At 42.4% G+C, this 14604-nt stretch overlaps 1 protein-coding gene across 1 annotated transcript in view; it reads right to left on the minus strand.

Annotated features, from left to right (window-relative positions):
* Window positions 1-4983: 4983 nt before the first annotated feature.
* Ttc26 (tetratricopeptide repeat domain 26) overlaps window positions 4984-14604 on the minus strand; it is a 48940-nt gene continuing 39319 nt past the window's right edge. The window contains exons 16-18 of the mRNA XM_036180283.1: window positions 10737-10843; window positions 7250-7383; window positions 4984-5906 (exon numbers count right to left, since the gene is read on the minus strand). Of these exons, the coding sequence (XP_036036176.1) occupies window positions 5795-5906; window positions 7250-7383; window positions 10737-10843 (353 nt within the window). The 3' untranslated portion in view covers window positions 4984-5794. The remainder of the gene's footprint in view (window positions 5907-7249; window positions 7384-10736; window positions 10844-14604) is intronic.

Genomic DNA, 14604 nt, shown 5'->3' on the forward strand with positions numbered 1-14604 from the left:
TCTATGTGAGATTGTACATGCTATACATGCATGTGAAGGCTGGGGCAATGCCACACATGCTCTCCTTCTACCTTCTCATGGATTCCAGGGATGGAACACAGGTCACCCACCAGACTATAGAGACATGCTTTCCAACCTCTGGGTTGTGACCCCTCGGGGTCAACCCACTCACAGGAGTCACCTAAAACCACTGGAAAACAAATATTTACATTTCAGTTCAAAACAGTAGCAAATTACAGTTAAGAAGTAGCAACAAAAATAGTTTTCTGGTTGGGGGTCACCACACCATGAGGAACTGTATTAAAGTGTTGCAGGATTAGGAAGGTTGAGAACCACTGGTATAGAGGCGAGCACCTTTACCTGTGGCACCATCTTGCCAAGTTTCCTTTTTAAAAATAATTATATTATGCCAGGTGGTGGTGGTGCACACCTTTAATCCCACACTCAGGAGGCAGACGGATCTATATAATGAGTTCCAGAATAGCCAGAGCTACACAGAGAAACCCTGTCTCAAAAACCCAAAAGCAAAGAACACAAAACAAAACAACAAAAAACCCCTATATTATATGATGTACCCCCAAGCCCCAAATCTTAAATATAATTCCATGAGATTCAGCAAATGTGCAGTCATGGTGAATATGCATGTATCTTAACTTCCCAGCCATTTTGTCTCATAAAAACAACAAATTTTTCCAGTTCAGTTACTACTAGAGGGGAAATGTTTTCTCTTGTTTTGTTTTTTACAAGGGTTTTCATGTGGCCCAGGCTAACTTTGAACTCACTATGTAACTAAGGATGACCTTGAATTTACCTTTCTGCCTCCATCTCCCAAGAGTACTCGTATTAGAGGAGCAAACTATGGTGATATTTTATTTGTGCTGAAATGTGATTTTATTTGTATGCTAATAAAGCAAGCCATAGCAGAAGTCGAGCAGTGGTAGCACACATCCTTAATCCCGATCTCATGACAGGCAGAATCTCTGTGTGTTCAAGGACACAGCCAGCATGGAGACACACGCCTTTAATCTCAAAACCAACCATAGAGACCTGGAGGTCTGTATAGACAGGCAGTGATGAGGAGGTCATGTGGTTGGGTTTACAACTAATGAGAAGGCAGAACAGAAAGTCAATAAAAATACAGATACACAGGAAGTAGGTCTTTTTCTCAGGGGAAGGACGGCAGCGGCAGTGGGTGGTAAGAAGGTGGTCTCATCTCTTGGCTACTGCTCTCTGATCTCTGGGCTTTTAACTCTGCATTTGGCTCTGTGTTTCTTATAAGACTGTTCAGAATTACATCTATAGCAAACCACTGTGCCCCAGTTTGTACAGGGCTGGAGGGGATGAATCCCAGGGCTTCATGCATGTCTGGCAAGCATTCTTCCAACAGAGCTATACCCCTAGCTCATAATAGAGGCATAATGCTTATTAGCAAAAGTCCAATTTTAACTTTGTAGGGCGTTACTCTTGAAGTCTCTGTGCATGTACATGTAAATACACAGGAATGGAGTCACGCCTTTGTTTTGTGCCGCTGTGTACAACTGGAGACTGGGTAGTTTACAAATAATCAAACAACAGAAACACATTTTCTCATAGCTCGGGGTCCAAGTTCAAATCAAACTGCCTGTATCTGGGGAGTTTTTGCTAGCCCCTCCTTCCCACCTTTGGTTCATCTTTATTTTTGAGACAGGTTTTTGCTGTTTAGCCCTGGCTGGCCTAAAATTTGCTATGTAGACCAAGCTGGCCTTGAACTCACAGAAAACCCACCTGTCTCTCATGCTGGGATGGAGGGCATGTGTCACCACACCTAGCTTTCCTTTGGCTTTAAAGATCTCATGGGGCTAGAGAGACAGCTCAGTAGTAAAGAGTAAGTACTGTTTTTGCAGAGGACTCAAGTTTGGTTCCCAGCATCTATATCAAGCAGCTCATAACTGCTTGCAATCATATCCCCAGGGGATTGATTCCTTCCTCTTACCTCCAAGGGCACCTTACTCATTGTACAAACCACATGCATACAAGATATAACTTAAAGTAAGAATGAAATCTTTAAAAGCATGGTCTCATGTAGTCAAAACTTGTTAAATAGCTGAGAATGACTTTGAAGTCATTACCTTCCTGCCTCCGGGGTTCCAAAGTGCTAGGACCAAAGTGTGTGCCACCCCGTCCTGTGGCTTCTTGCTGGTCCTCATTCAGTGAAAGAGGACACAGTGAATCCACTGGTGAGCCCCATTTCACAGCACCACTAGTCCATCCTTAGGGTACATTCCCACATAAACACAGGGGAAGGCCCACCTACCACCGGTACTGAGGACTGATACCAGAGTTCCCAAAGATACACTCAAACCAGGGCAACATTACAATGTTATTTTGTAACCCACTTTTTCCAACTGGGCAATGTGACCTAGAATTGTTTCAATAGAGTGCTCGTTTCCTGTGGCCGCTAACAAATTACAGAGAACACTGACTAAAAGCAACAATCTTATAGTCAAAGTCAAGAGTCTGAAAATAGGCCCAATTGGGCTAAAATTAAGTCCTTGGCAGGGCGGTATTCTCTCCGGAAGCTCCAGTGGAAAAGCCAGTTTCTGGAGATCCTCAGGCCTTGGTGCCTGGCTCTCTTCCTCCATTGCAGAGCCAGCAGCTTTGGCTGAGATGTCAGATGTCCTTAAACTGCCATCTCCGACTCCCCCCACTTTTTTTTTTTTTTTTTTTTTGAGACAGGGTTTCCTGTGTAGCTCCAGCTGTCCTGGAACTTACTCTGTAGACCAGGCTAGTCTCCAACTCACAGAGATCTGCCTTCCTCTGCCTCTCAAGTGCTGGGATTAAAGACATGTGCTATCACCTGACTCCCCACTTCCACTTTTTTGTTTGTTCGTTTGTTTTTTGAGACAGGGTTTCTCTGTGTAGTCTTGGTGCCTGTCCTGGATCTTGCCTGGCTCTGCCTCCCGAGTTCTGGGATTAAAGGCGAGTGCCACCACTGCCCAGCTTAAAGTAGCATTCTTGTGCATATTGTGATTGTATAGAATGTCTCTTTGGCAAGTAGATAAAAAATGGAATTGCTGAGCTGTACTGTGAAAGCTAGCAAGTAAGGCTATGCATGTTGTTTCTTATTTCTTAGACCAGGCTGGTGCGCCACCGTGCCCGGCTCCATGTTGTGTCATAAAGAACTCAAATGACCAGGAATGATGGCCCAGGCCTGTGATCCCAGCACTTGGAAGGTGGAGATAGAAGGATCAGAAGTTCAAGATCATCCTCCACTACAGGGTTACACAAGATCCTGTCTAAAAGAAAAGCCAGTTTAAAACAACAACAACAACTTAATGTAGATAATCATGGTGACTTGTGTGGTGGTGGTGGTGCACCCCTTTAATCCCAGCACTTGGGAGGCAGAGGCAGGCGGATCTCTGAGTTCGAGGCCAGCCTGGGCTACCAAGTGAGTTCCAGGACAGGCTGCAAAGCTACACAGAGAAACCCTGTCTCGAAAAACCAAAATAAAATAAAATAAATAAATAAATAAAAATATAAGGTAGAAAGAGCCAAGATACTCAACTTGGCCTCTGACCTCCAAATGTGCAAGCATACCTTCATAAACACACATGAAAAGAACCAAAAATAAAATTTAATTTAAATATAGTACAGTGGTATATAATTCTTTTGCAGTACAAAAATAATTGTAAAAGATTGTTTTTCCATTTCTAAGTATACACTACAGATTTTAAATAGTACATTGATGCTATAGACTGTACACATTTCCCATTCCCCATCCTGGAGCCTTTTTCCTCTGAGCTATCCTATGAGAAGGCCTGAAACCCTGTCAAGACAACCAGAAACAATTACCCTCCTAACAGAATTGCATATGCTTCGCTTTAAGTAGCCTTCATGTTTCTATCTCAATCTTGTAGATTAAAAACTTTGAAAAGTAATCTAAAACTCTGCTGTTGGGAGGAACAGCTATCCTTCCCTCCAGACAGGAAGATGTCAGACTACTGAGTAATAAACTCTGGAAACCTCCCTGGGAAGTGCATTAGCATGAATGGGTATCTTTCAGGAATGAAGACCTAGAACTGAGCAGCACCTCACTGGAAGATGCCCACAACTGCCAGGTCTTACACCTGCCCTTCCACTACTCTGTTCCTTTAGCATAAGGGAAACTTGCCAAGAATGCTTCACAGAACTCTAGTGGGTTCAGCCATATCTGACCCACCTACATCCTTGACAGTGAGAATCAGCTATGACTGAAGAAGTAAGAATAGAACAAGAAAACGAAGCTTTGGCGTAGGGAGATGATGTGACTCTGTTTCCTGGAGTTCTGTTAGACCAGTACAGTGATTAGTGCTCTGGACCCATCAGATCTGAGCCTAATGTCAAGGATGGCACACTGGCCACCTTCTGAGCAGACCTGAAGAGCACCTGGGGTCTGGCCAGACGTGGAGGCTGTGTCCAGCCGCTGCTCCATTGCTCTGGCTGCTCTCACTCTGGACCGGCTCTCCTCTCTGTTCTGTTCAGCACCACGCCACCTGCAGCGGGAGCCTGGGGCAGGAGGAAGAACTAGCAGTGCATCCTTCCCCATCCACTCTGCTCTACGAGGATGGGTCTGCGTGTTCTAGCTTGTGACACTGTGTAGCTCAAACTTACAAAAGAAAATTAGAGAGCATAGAAACAAAGGTAATCTGATACAGAAAAAGATGTCTGTTTTCTGAAAGTGGGATGTAAGTCCGAAAATACTTGGTTGTAGAAAAAGAGGTTTATGTGATGTCAGCTCAGAGACAGGAGGCTGAGATATATTGGAGGGACTAACTACTAGGAGGTCCCTTCCAAGGACCCTCATTTATAACTATCAGTGAATCCCTATTACATGTGCATGTGTGTAATATATAATATGCCAGGTGGTGGTGGTGCACACCTTTAATACCACACTTGGGAGGAAAGACAGGCGGTTCTCCAAGTTCGAGGCCAGCCTGGTCCACAGAGTGAGTTCCAGGACAGCCAGGGCTACACAGAGAAACCCTGTTTCAAAAAACAAACAAACAAACAAATGTACATATGTTTCATGAAAACCTTCACAGCCCTATGATCAAATTGCTGTTCATTCAGCTGATAGATGAAGAAGCTTGCCCTGGCTTTGTTTCCTAAAATACAAGGTAGTGGAAACTCTGAACGGCACACTTTCAGAGACGCCACATTTTCCCTTTCCCTCACCTTTTAAAACCCTACAGCGCTCGACTTGTCTCACTACAACAAGCTAGGAGCAGCGTTGACCTACTGAGAGAGTGAGCCTCGGAGCCTGCTCTCTGCTAACGACTGGACAGTTCGGTGGAGGGTCCCATGCCATCCTTAGGACCACACACTGGGGAAGACTACTTCTCCCAGGACTCAGATGTATTCTTCACGGATGGGCTAATGGACAAGATGATAGAAGATGATCAAGTGATAGTCATTCTTTAGTATAAAAGTACTTGTCACGGCAGCTAGGAGAACATGTCCTGAAATGCTAACAGAAAAAGAAAAACAAAACTATGATCTACTCTAAAAGCCAGTGAATTATAGAGGAGTATTCTGAGTGCTTTTGGGAGAAAGGCATGGGGCAGGATCCAAAGTCCTTTCACCAGTAGATGACATGGGGTGTCAGTACAGACCAGGGAGGCCTGTGTTTCCCGATGGCTGAGTCCCCACATTCCAGCCACTCATCTTGACGTGCTAAAAGCAAGGAAGGAAATGTCAATCAAACGGTCCTGGATCACATGTTCAAGTTCCAATTTGATGTGAGAGGAAGCTGGTCCCTGGCCCAGGGCTGGGCTGTTTAGATAGGCACTCTGTTCTCCTTGGCCCACTTCTTCATGATCCTGATGATATACTCCACTTGGGTGTTTCCTGTGCTTCTCAGTAAGTGCAGCACTTCTCGGAGGGTCTCCCTGAGGAAAGGGTTGGCAAGAACACACGTCTCAATAGAAAAGGAAACCCCCGCAGTCTCACACTCTTACACTGTATCCAAGTGAGGCATCTGTGCTCATGGGTCCTCCACTGAGCCGCAAGCCACTTACAAAGTTACCAGTTTTCTAAGCCACACCAACCAGTGGCTTCTTCAGCAGATTGGTTTTAAAAGGGGTTCAAATATACTAAGAATAGAGATGTGAATAGCAGTAAGGACTCAAATTTGGTGAATATCCAGCATTTATAATTTAACTAATTAAAAATGCTTTAACTTAAAATTCATTTTATTTATGTATGCATGCATGTGTCCCTTTGTGTACGTCTGTGTGAATGGATTTGCATGTGTATGCAGGTGCCTGAGGAGGCTAGAAGAGGGTGTCAGATCCCTTGGAGCTGAAGTTACAGGTGTTTGTGAGCTGTCTGTCATACATGCTGGGATTCAAACTCCAGTCCTCATGACTGAGCAGCAAGTGTTCTTAACCACAAGCCATCTCCAGCCCCAAATTCCAGTGCATTGTAGTTAAAGCTTGGATTTTAATGAACTATAATGAGGTGGGCTGACACTTCCCTGTTGTCCCATCAGAACGAGGCAACTGTCTGTGGGCCCACTCCTTTATTGTCTTGTTTTCTATCCCTTTCTCTCCGAGGAGCCTCCCGCACCCAAGTGCTTCTATTTGGGATTGTAAATAGATACAAAGCAGAAGGTAAATTCTGATAATTTGCTTGAAAAATTATTACATTTTTCTATCCATATGTATTAAGCAATAAATATATTACATAGAGTTATTTTTAGAATACTGAATTAATGAATTAATTTTAGCCGAGGCTGGCCTTTCCTGGACTTGAGCTCACAATTGTGCTTCAGGATCCCAAGTGCTAGGAATTTAAGTGTTTTAATTTGTATTCAGATAGAACTATAGTCTCTTAGTTTTACATAATCAAATATCTCAGCATTTCCTGGAATATAAGAAGGCAGAAGCAAAAACAGAATTATCAATCTCGTCTGCTCTATTCCTCTTTCTTTGAGGCCGGAACTAGACAGCAGAAGGGAAAGCCAACAGGCAAAGAAAGTGGAAAGGTGAATGGCTTTGGTTATTGAAATGGCTGTTCATCTGGATGTGTACTTTGCCCTGGATTTGGAGGCTCTCATACGCTTAGTGTCCCCAGTATGTATCACTTATTTGATTGCATGAAATAAGACAATTCTGGAAGAAACGGTCAAACAGAAAATCTAACATCTCAACATTTCTATCTTTACAGTTTCCACAGGCACCTGTCCCAGGGATGGTCGAGCAGAAGTGCCTCTGTCCATTTGTTTACTTACTTGGGCTCTCTTCCGGCTAAAATCATCTGGAAAATGCCCACACAGGCGCCCCTTTTGCCTTCCCAGTATTCAGGGTTGGGATCCAGCCTCTCTAGGACATCAAAAGCTTTGGCTGAATAGTAGAACTGGCCCATCTGCACACAAGAAAGCATGGTGGTAGCATTGACATTTAGTCAAGAGGCAGAACGGAATGAAATATATGGAGTATAGAACAGAACAGGATGGAACAAATGCGCGCACACACACACACACACACACACACACACACACACACACACACACACAAACCATTTTGAGGTAGCAACTTAGGTACATTCCAATTCCTCCAATTCCTAGCCAAAAGGAGAGGACCCCAGTTTACGTGCATAGGTTTGTTCAGAGCCACATGCTCTTACTTTCGGTGAGAGAACATTTTGTCTACATACTGTTGAATCATGCTGCTATCAAGCCGTTTGTTATTTCTTCTAATTCTATTCCACTCTTGTGAGAAACTGATTGTTGTCTTTTTTAAAAAGGGTATTTTCAAGTCTCTTAAATACTAACCTGATCATATTCAACTCAAAAGACTTATCTTTTCCAGATTATCTTAAATGCTTAGAATGCCTAGGCAGTGACAATTTTAAGTACGGCATCTCCTAATTCATTTTGACAGACATCTTTCCCAAAGACATGACCCATTCAGGACATGTAGAGCACAATTGAGTTGGCTCTTAAGGCTCCTAAATGCTGGGTGACCCTCCTCACTGGTGATGTGATTACCCTCCCGCCTACTTCTCAGACACTGACCACTTAAGTCTATACTGCATTCTCAGCTTTTACTGCAGAGAGAGCATACACTCCCTTCCCTCAGAACAAATACTACTCCTCCCTTGTGCCATCTTTCTTCCTATCTCTCAAAACAAGTGTTCTTCCTCTTCTCAGGGTTAACCTTTCTGTCTTCATGTTTCTTTACAATATGTAAAATAACACAGAGAGAGCAATGTGTGAAACATGTACAGCTTACTGTGTGTGAATACAAGTGGAGAGTCTACCACCCAGGTCCACACAATATGGAAAATAAGAGTTTAGCATATCCCTTGCCAATGATCCCTGCTTCTTCCTCACTCAGCAGCGATTGCTATTCCCACTTCTATGCTCAATTCTTAGTCCCTCTTTATACTTTTATCTTCTACCTGTGCATCTTTAAATTTTGTGTTGGGGGGAGTATGTTTGCTATAGCATGTGTGGAGGTCAGAGGAAAACTTGGGGTAGTCAGTCCTTTGCTTCCATGTGGGTCCCAGGGATCAAACTAAGGTTCGCTGTGCCTAGTGGCAAGTAACTACCTGCTGAGCCACCTCACTGGGCCTCTGCATCTTTTAAACAATGTAATCAAGTTTGCCTCTCAGAGTTTTATCTACATGAGGTATTGCATTTGGCTCAAAACTTTAACATTCATCTACATTATTATATACAGCACTAATTAGTTTTAGTTTTTTTCCTTAGGTATTTTCTTTTTATGTGGATTTTTGTTTTGTTTTGTTTTTTGAGCTGAGGATCAAACCCAGGGCCTTGTGCTTGCTAGGCAAGCGCTCTACCACTGAGCTAAATCCCCAACCCCTCTTTTTATGTTTTTATTTCATTGTTTGTTTCCCTGCACACCTGTCATGGCAAACGTGGGGGTCAGAGGACAACCTGTGGGAGGTGGTTCTCTCCTTCCATCATTTGCATTCCAGGGATCAAACTCAGATCGCCAGGTTTGGCAGCAGGTGCCTTACCCACAGAATGATATCACTGGCCAAGATTTAGTTTTATTTTATGTATAGTGGTGTTTTGTGCACATTCATCTCTGTGGACAGTGTGGATGCCTGGTGCCCATGAATTTCAGAAGGAGGATCAAATCCTGAGACTGAAGTTACAGATGGTTGTGAACCACCCTGTGGGTGCTGAAAACCAAATCTGGATCCTCTGGAAGAGCAGCCAGTGCTCTTAACTGCTGAGCCATCTCTCCAGCCATTAACATCCCCAGTTTTATTTTAAATAATTACAACTCTATGGGAAATTATAAAGATAGGATCATGTCTCCTGTACATCTCACAATTTCTTCCAATGCTTATAGCTTCTAAAACCATAGGGAAAAAAAAATCAGGAAGTTTACGTAGGCACTGGGGAGATGACAATCCTGTGGAGAATGCTGACTTCCTCCGCTATCAAGATCTAGATTCCTCCATCACCAGAGATTGCCCTGTTTCCAGCCTACAGTGATGTCAAGCCCTTCCCTGTATACTCAGCATCCCTAACACCAGCACCCACTAATATTTCTTGATAATCTTGTCACTGCTGTTATAATTTCAAGATTTTTTTGTTTTGGTTTTCTTTTTTCTTTTCTTTTCTTTTCTTTTTTTTTTTTGGTTTTTTGAGACAGGGTTTCTCTGTAGCTTTGGAGCCTGTCCTGGATGGCCCAGGCTGGCCTCGAACTCACAGAGATCCACCTGCCTCTGCCTCCCGAGTGCTGGGATTAAGGGCGTGCGCCACCACTGCCTGACTCAAGAATATTTTTTATATATGTTATAAAACACAAAACTGTTTTCTTTACTCAGCATAATGTATATGATAGTCCTTATTAACTTGGGTATCAATTTGTTTTCACTATAATCACTCTACAAAACTAGGGATACCCCCAAAATTTGGTTTGGATATTGAGATTGATGATGCCCCCCCCCCCCCCCCGTGAGGAGTATGAAAATGTTTCTTATCTGTAGAACTGGGATCAATAAATTTATTTATTTATTGTGGCACTGTGAGTTGAACTTAGGGTCTTGAGCATGGTAGGCAAACACTCTACCACTTACCTATACTCCCAGCTTCCTTAGAAAGCAGGGAAAGGTTGTGTGTGTGTGTGTGTGTGTGTGTGATTGCCAGTGTGCCAGAGGAATTGGTTCTCTCCTTCCACCCAGTAGGTTTCAGGGACTGAACTCACATCATCAGGTGTCTTGGTGGCAGGTGCCTTTACTTGCTAAGTCATGCCAGCCCTTAAGCTGTTTCTGAGGGCTTCATTTTTCTTTTTCTTTGAAACAGGTCTTGAAATCTCTAAGTAGCCCAGGCTGCCTCCAAACTTGTCAGTGGTCCTCCTGCCTCTGCTTTCCAAGTGCTGAGATCAGAGGCAGGTGCTACCACACCTAGCTAATCAGTACTTAGATGCTGACGGTGATTCCTAATCTGTTTCCAGATGACGTTTTTCAAGTTTCAGAACCAAATTTCTGTCCATCAGCTGAATACTTCTACCTTGATAGCTCCTGAGATTTCAGGGCCTTAGAAATCAGAAGCCTCCTTCTAAATCATTGTTTATATGCAGACGAGACTCTGAAATACTAACCTATCCCTGAGGTCACATAATTCTTAAAAAGGATGACAGTCTTCTCACCAACAGCTAGCCAGTCTCCAGGACTAATATTTTGCTGATGAAACATGACACTGATCCTGTCTTCCCTTTCCTGGGACCCAAACTCACCTTGTAACAGTCGTTGGCAATGAGCTGTAAGAGGCTGAAGGACTCGCCAGAGGTTTCCATCTTGAGATAAAGTTCCCAAGCTAGTCTTGGTTTTTTATTCATGATATCTACAAAAGGAAACAATTGTTATTTATTATTTATTTATGACAGTGTCTCAAGATATCACCCAAGCTGTTGTTCAGCCTGAGCCTCTCAAGTGATGGGATTATAGGAGTGCACCACCATTTTTTAAACTTAGTTTTTATTTATGTGTATGTGTGTGTGCCCTTGGAAGCCAGAAGAGAGCAGTACGTCCCCTGGAGCTGGAGTGAGAGGAGGTCATGAGCTGACTGGGTGCTGGGACCTGAATTCTGTTCCTTTGCAAGATCAACAAGCACTCTTTACCACTGAACCATCACTTCAGCCCCTAGGCTTAAGCTTTTTAAGTGTTCAAGAACTAAGTCCTTTACTGTGCCATTCTATGGACTTGGATTTATATCCCCAAATACAAAATGGTGAAGTGTTGCCATTTAACTGGCTCCTTACCAGAAGTAGACCAAACTTAAAATATAAAAGACTTATCTAATTATCTTTTAGACTGGGTTGATTTCTAGAAGTTTCTACTTTGCTAAAGAGTATAGTTATTATTCATTCAATCCTGCTCAGTTTCATCCTCACAGAATCTGACTGCTAGCCAAGTGTGGTAGTCCATACTTGTAATTCCAACTTTCGAAAGATTAAGGCAATCGGATCAGAAGTTTAAGGCCAGCCCGGGACACACTTTGCCTCAAAATATTACTAGCACCACCAACAAAAAGAACATGTAATTGCTAAAGTTTTCCTGTGACTACAAAAACTTACTGAACATTTTAAGTATAGTTTAAAAATGTTTATTATCGTGTGTGTGATGTTTGTGTTTGGCATTGAGGACTATGTGCCAGGGTACATATATGATGGTCAGAGCCCAAACCTGTTAGTTTTCTTCTTCCTCCTTTATGTGGGTTCCAGGAGACAAGCGCTTACCTACTGAGTCATCTCAGTGGCCCTTGGCACGTATTTTAAATCTGACCGAATGGTAACAATGGCCTGACACTTGTGCCCAGAGCAGGCACCATATACAGAACTCCCAGAGTTCTCTTTCCTTCTCTTCTGTGTTTTCCTATCTAATATTTAATTTTAACTTAGTGGACCACCTCATTGTGCCCTGTTGTTGTTACTTCTTCTTTTTAAAATTATGTTTATTTTTGGTTTTTATTTTAAAGATTTGTTTTATTCATGGAACTGGAGTTATGAGCCCCTTGTAAGCTATCTGATGTGGATGCTGGGATCCAACCAAGTTCTCTCAAAGAGCAGTGAGTACTCTTGACTACCCAACCATCTCTCTAGCCCAGATTAGCTATAAAAAAAAAAAAAAAATTCACTCTGTAGCCCTGGATGGTCTAGAACTCATATGTAGACCAGGATGGCTTTTAACTCACAAAGATCTGCCTCCCTCTGTCTCCCAAACAGCTTTATTTATTTTTTAGACAAGTTTTAATATATCCTAAGCTGACCACAAACACATCATGTATCCAAGATTTACCATGTAGCCAAGGATGGCCTTGAACTTCTGACCTGACTTCCTCTTAAGTGGTGCTGTTTTTTGATTGTTTTTGTTTTGATGTTTTTTAAACTGGCACTCTCAAAGAACATAAGTAGACCTGTAATTATGGGTCTCCTGGTCTCAGCCTCCTGAATGCTAGTGTTGTTTAGGCAAGGCTATCTGATAGGATTTCTTTCTCCCTTCGCTGAAGATGGATGATCGCCTCTCTGTCTTTATTGTTCATCCTTTCTGTTTACCTTTCTCCCTACATTTTTCCTGTTGCTCAGTCTAATTGCTAGTATTATGCAGTTTATTTCCCTTCTATCCCTACCATTAATAACTAATATTATAGCACACGATGTACTATTCTTATTTCTTTCTTTTTGTGTTTTGTTTTGTTTTTTGAGCTGAGGATTGAACCCAGGGCCTTGCACTTGCTAGGCAAGCGCTCTACCACTGAGCTAAATCCCCAACCCTTTTTATTTCTTTAATTCCTAAAATTATTGGAATTGGAGAGGCAGTTGCTTTTAATTGAGTGCTGCTGCATTTTCATGGTAGACATATCTATAGTTAGAATTGTTCCCTCAGTTACTCTTCTGCTCTGAGAGCAGAGCTGCATATTGGGCCTGGTGCTCTGAGCATGCGGGGAGAAAAAACACTGAACACTGAAAACACTTTCACTGAAAGAATGCAAAAGTGATTGAAAAACAAAATCCAACCAAAACAGAATCCCAGATGTGCAAAGCCCAATGCAAAGCCAGGTGTGGTGGCACACATCTTTAGTCCAGCACTTGTCCCAATGCAGAAACATAAAAACCCTGAAAAATCACGACAATACAACTATCCTAAAAATTAGTAATTTCACAGTAATGCAGTCCAGTGAAAGTGAGATGAGTTAGGTGAAGTCCTGGACAAGGAGTTCTAAGGAATGAATATGAGAACATTCATTGAAATCAAAGACGGCTCAGTGGCTAAGAGCACTGGCTGCTCTTCCAGAAGACTCATATTCCGTTCCCTGAACCCACAAGATGACCCACAACTGTCTGTAACTCCAGTTCCAGGGGATCCGATGCCCTCTTGTGGCCTGGACAAGCATTGCATGAAGACTGTACATATATACATCCATGAATATAAAAAAAAAAATTTCTTAAGCCCTAAATTGCTAAAATAAAATTTAAAAGTCAAAGTAAGATATGAAAATGAATTCATAAGAGGAAATACTAGAGAAACTTAATTTTGTAAGTGGAAAATTCCGTAAGTCGTACAAAGGAGGCCTTGCCGGTAGAATGGGTCAAGTGGAATAGTGTCAGGGCTTGGGGAGAAAGTAGATGAACGTGACAGCTAATCTCGGTATCAACTAAACTGCATCTGGAACCAACTACAACTCAAGATTCTGGACACGCCTGTCAGGGGTTCTCTTAACTGATTATTTGAGGCCAGAAGACCCACCCTAAATGTGGGCCACAATTTAGGGTAGCAGCCTACATAGAAACACTTGGGAAAAGGAAGCTTTGGCTTTTTACCTGCTTGCCCTCACTCTGACTGACAAGTTCATCTGCCCTGTTGCTAATGCATTCCTTCGCCTATACTAGAACTAATGTCTTTGGGATTCCAACATAGCCTGAAGCTCAGCAGTTCTCCAGGAGTCAGTCCTCTAGTACGCCAGTGCCTGATTTGGAGATTGGTAAATATCCACCCCTTGGGACTGAGTAATACCAGATTCTCAGTCTTTCCACCATGAGACAGCCATTGCTGAACTATCTGGACCCTAGCCTGTAAGCTAGTATAGTATAGCAAATTATGTGTGTGTGTGTGTGTGTGTGTGTGTGTGTGTGTGTGTGTGTGTACATTCTCATTTTTGTTCCTTTAGAGAATGATGATTAATACCATGAATTAGAACAGTTATATAACGATGAAAATGAAGTATTAATAGAAGATGAAGAAATGAGATATACAGGACATGATTAAAAGATTAAATATATAATTCATGGGCATAGAACAGAGAGACATTGAAGACAAAGGTACAGACATATTTAATAAGATCACAGTAGAACATGTGAAAATCTAGGGAAAGAGATATCCATCCAGATACAGGAAGGAGGCTTTTAGAATGCCAAGATAAGACCAGAAAAGAACCTCCCATGCCATAGTTAAAACATTAAACACATGGGGGCCAAAAGAATATTAGAAGCTTCATGGGAGAAGGTAAAGACAACTTTATCAAACAAGGGTAAATTTTGCAACAGAAATTCTAAAGGTCAGGAATGCACGGAATGTCATATTTCAAATTCTCAAAGACAATAATCG

The sequence above is a fragment of the Onychomys torridus genome, chromosome 3 (genome assembly GCF_903995425.1).
Source record: "Onychomys torridus chromosome 3, mOncTor1.1, whole genome shotgun sequence".
Classification (NCBI taxonomy): Eukaryota; Metazoa; Chordata; class Mammalia; order Rodentia; family Cricetidae; genus Onychomys; species Onychomys torridus.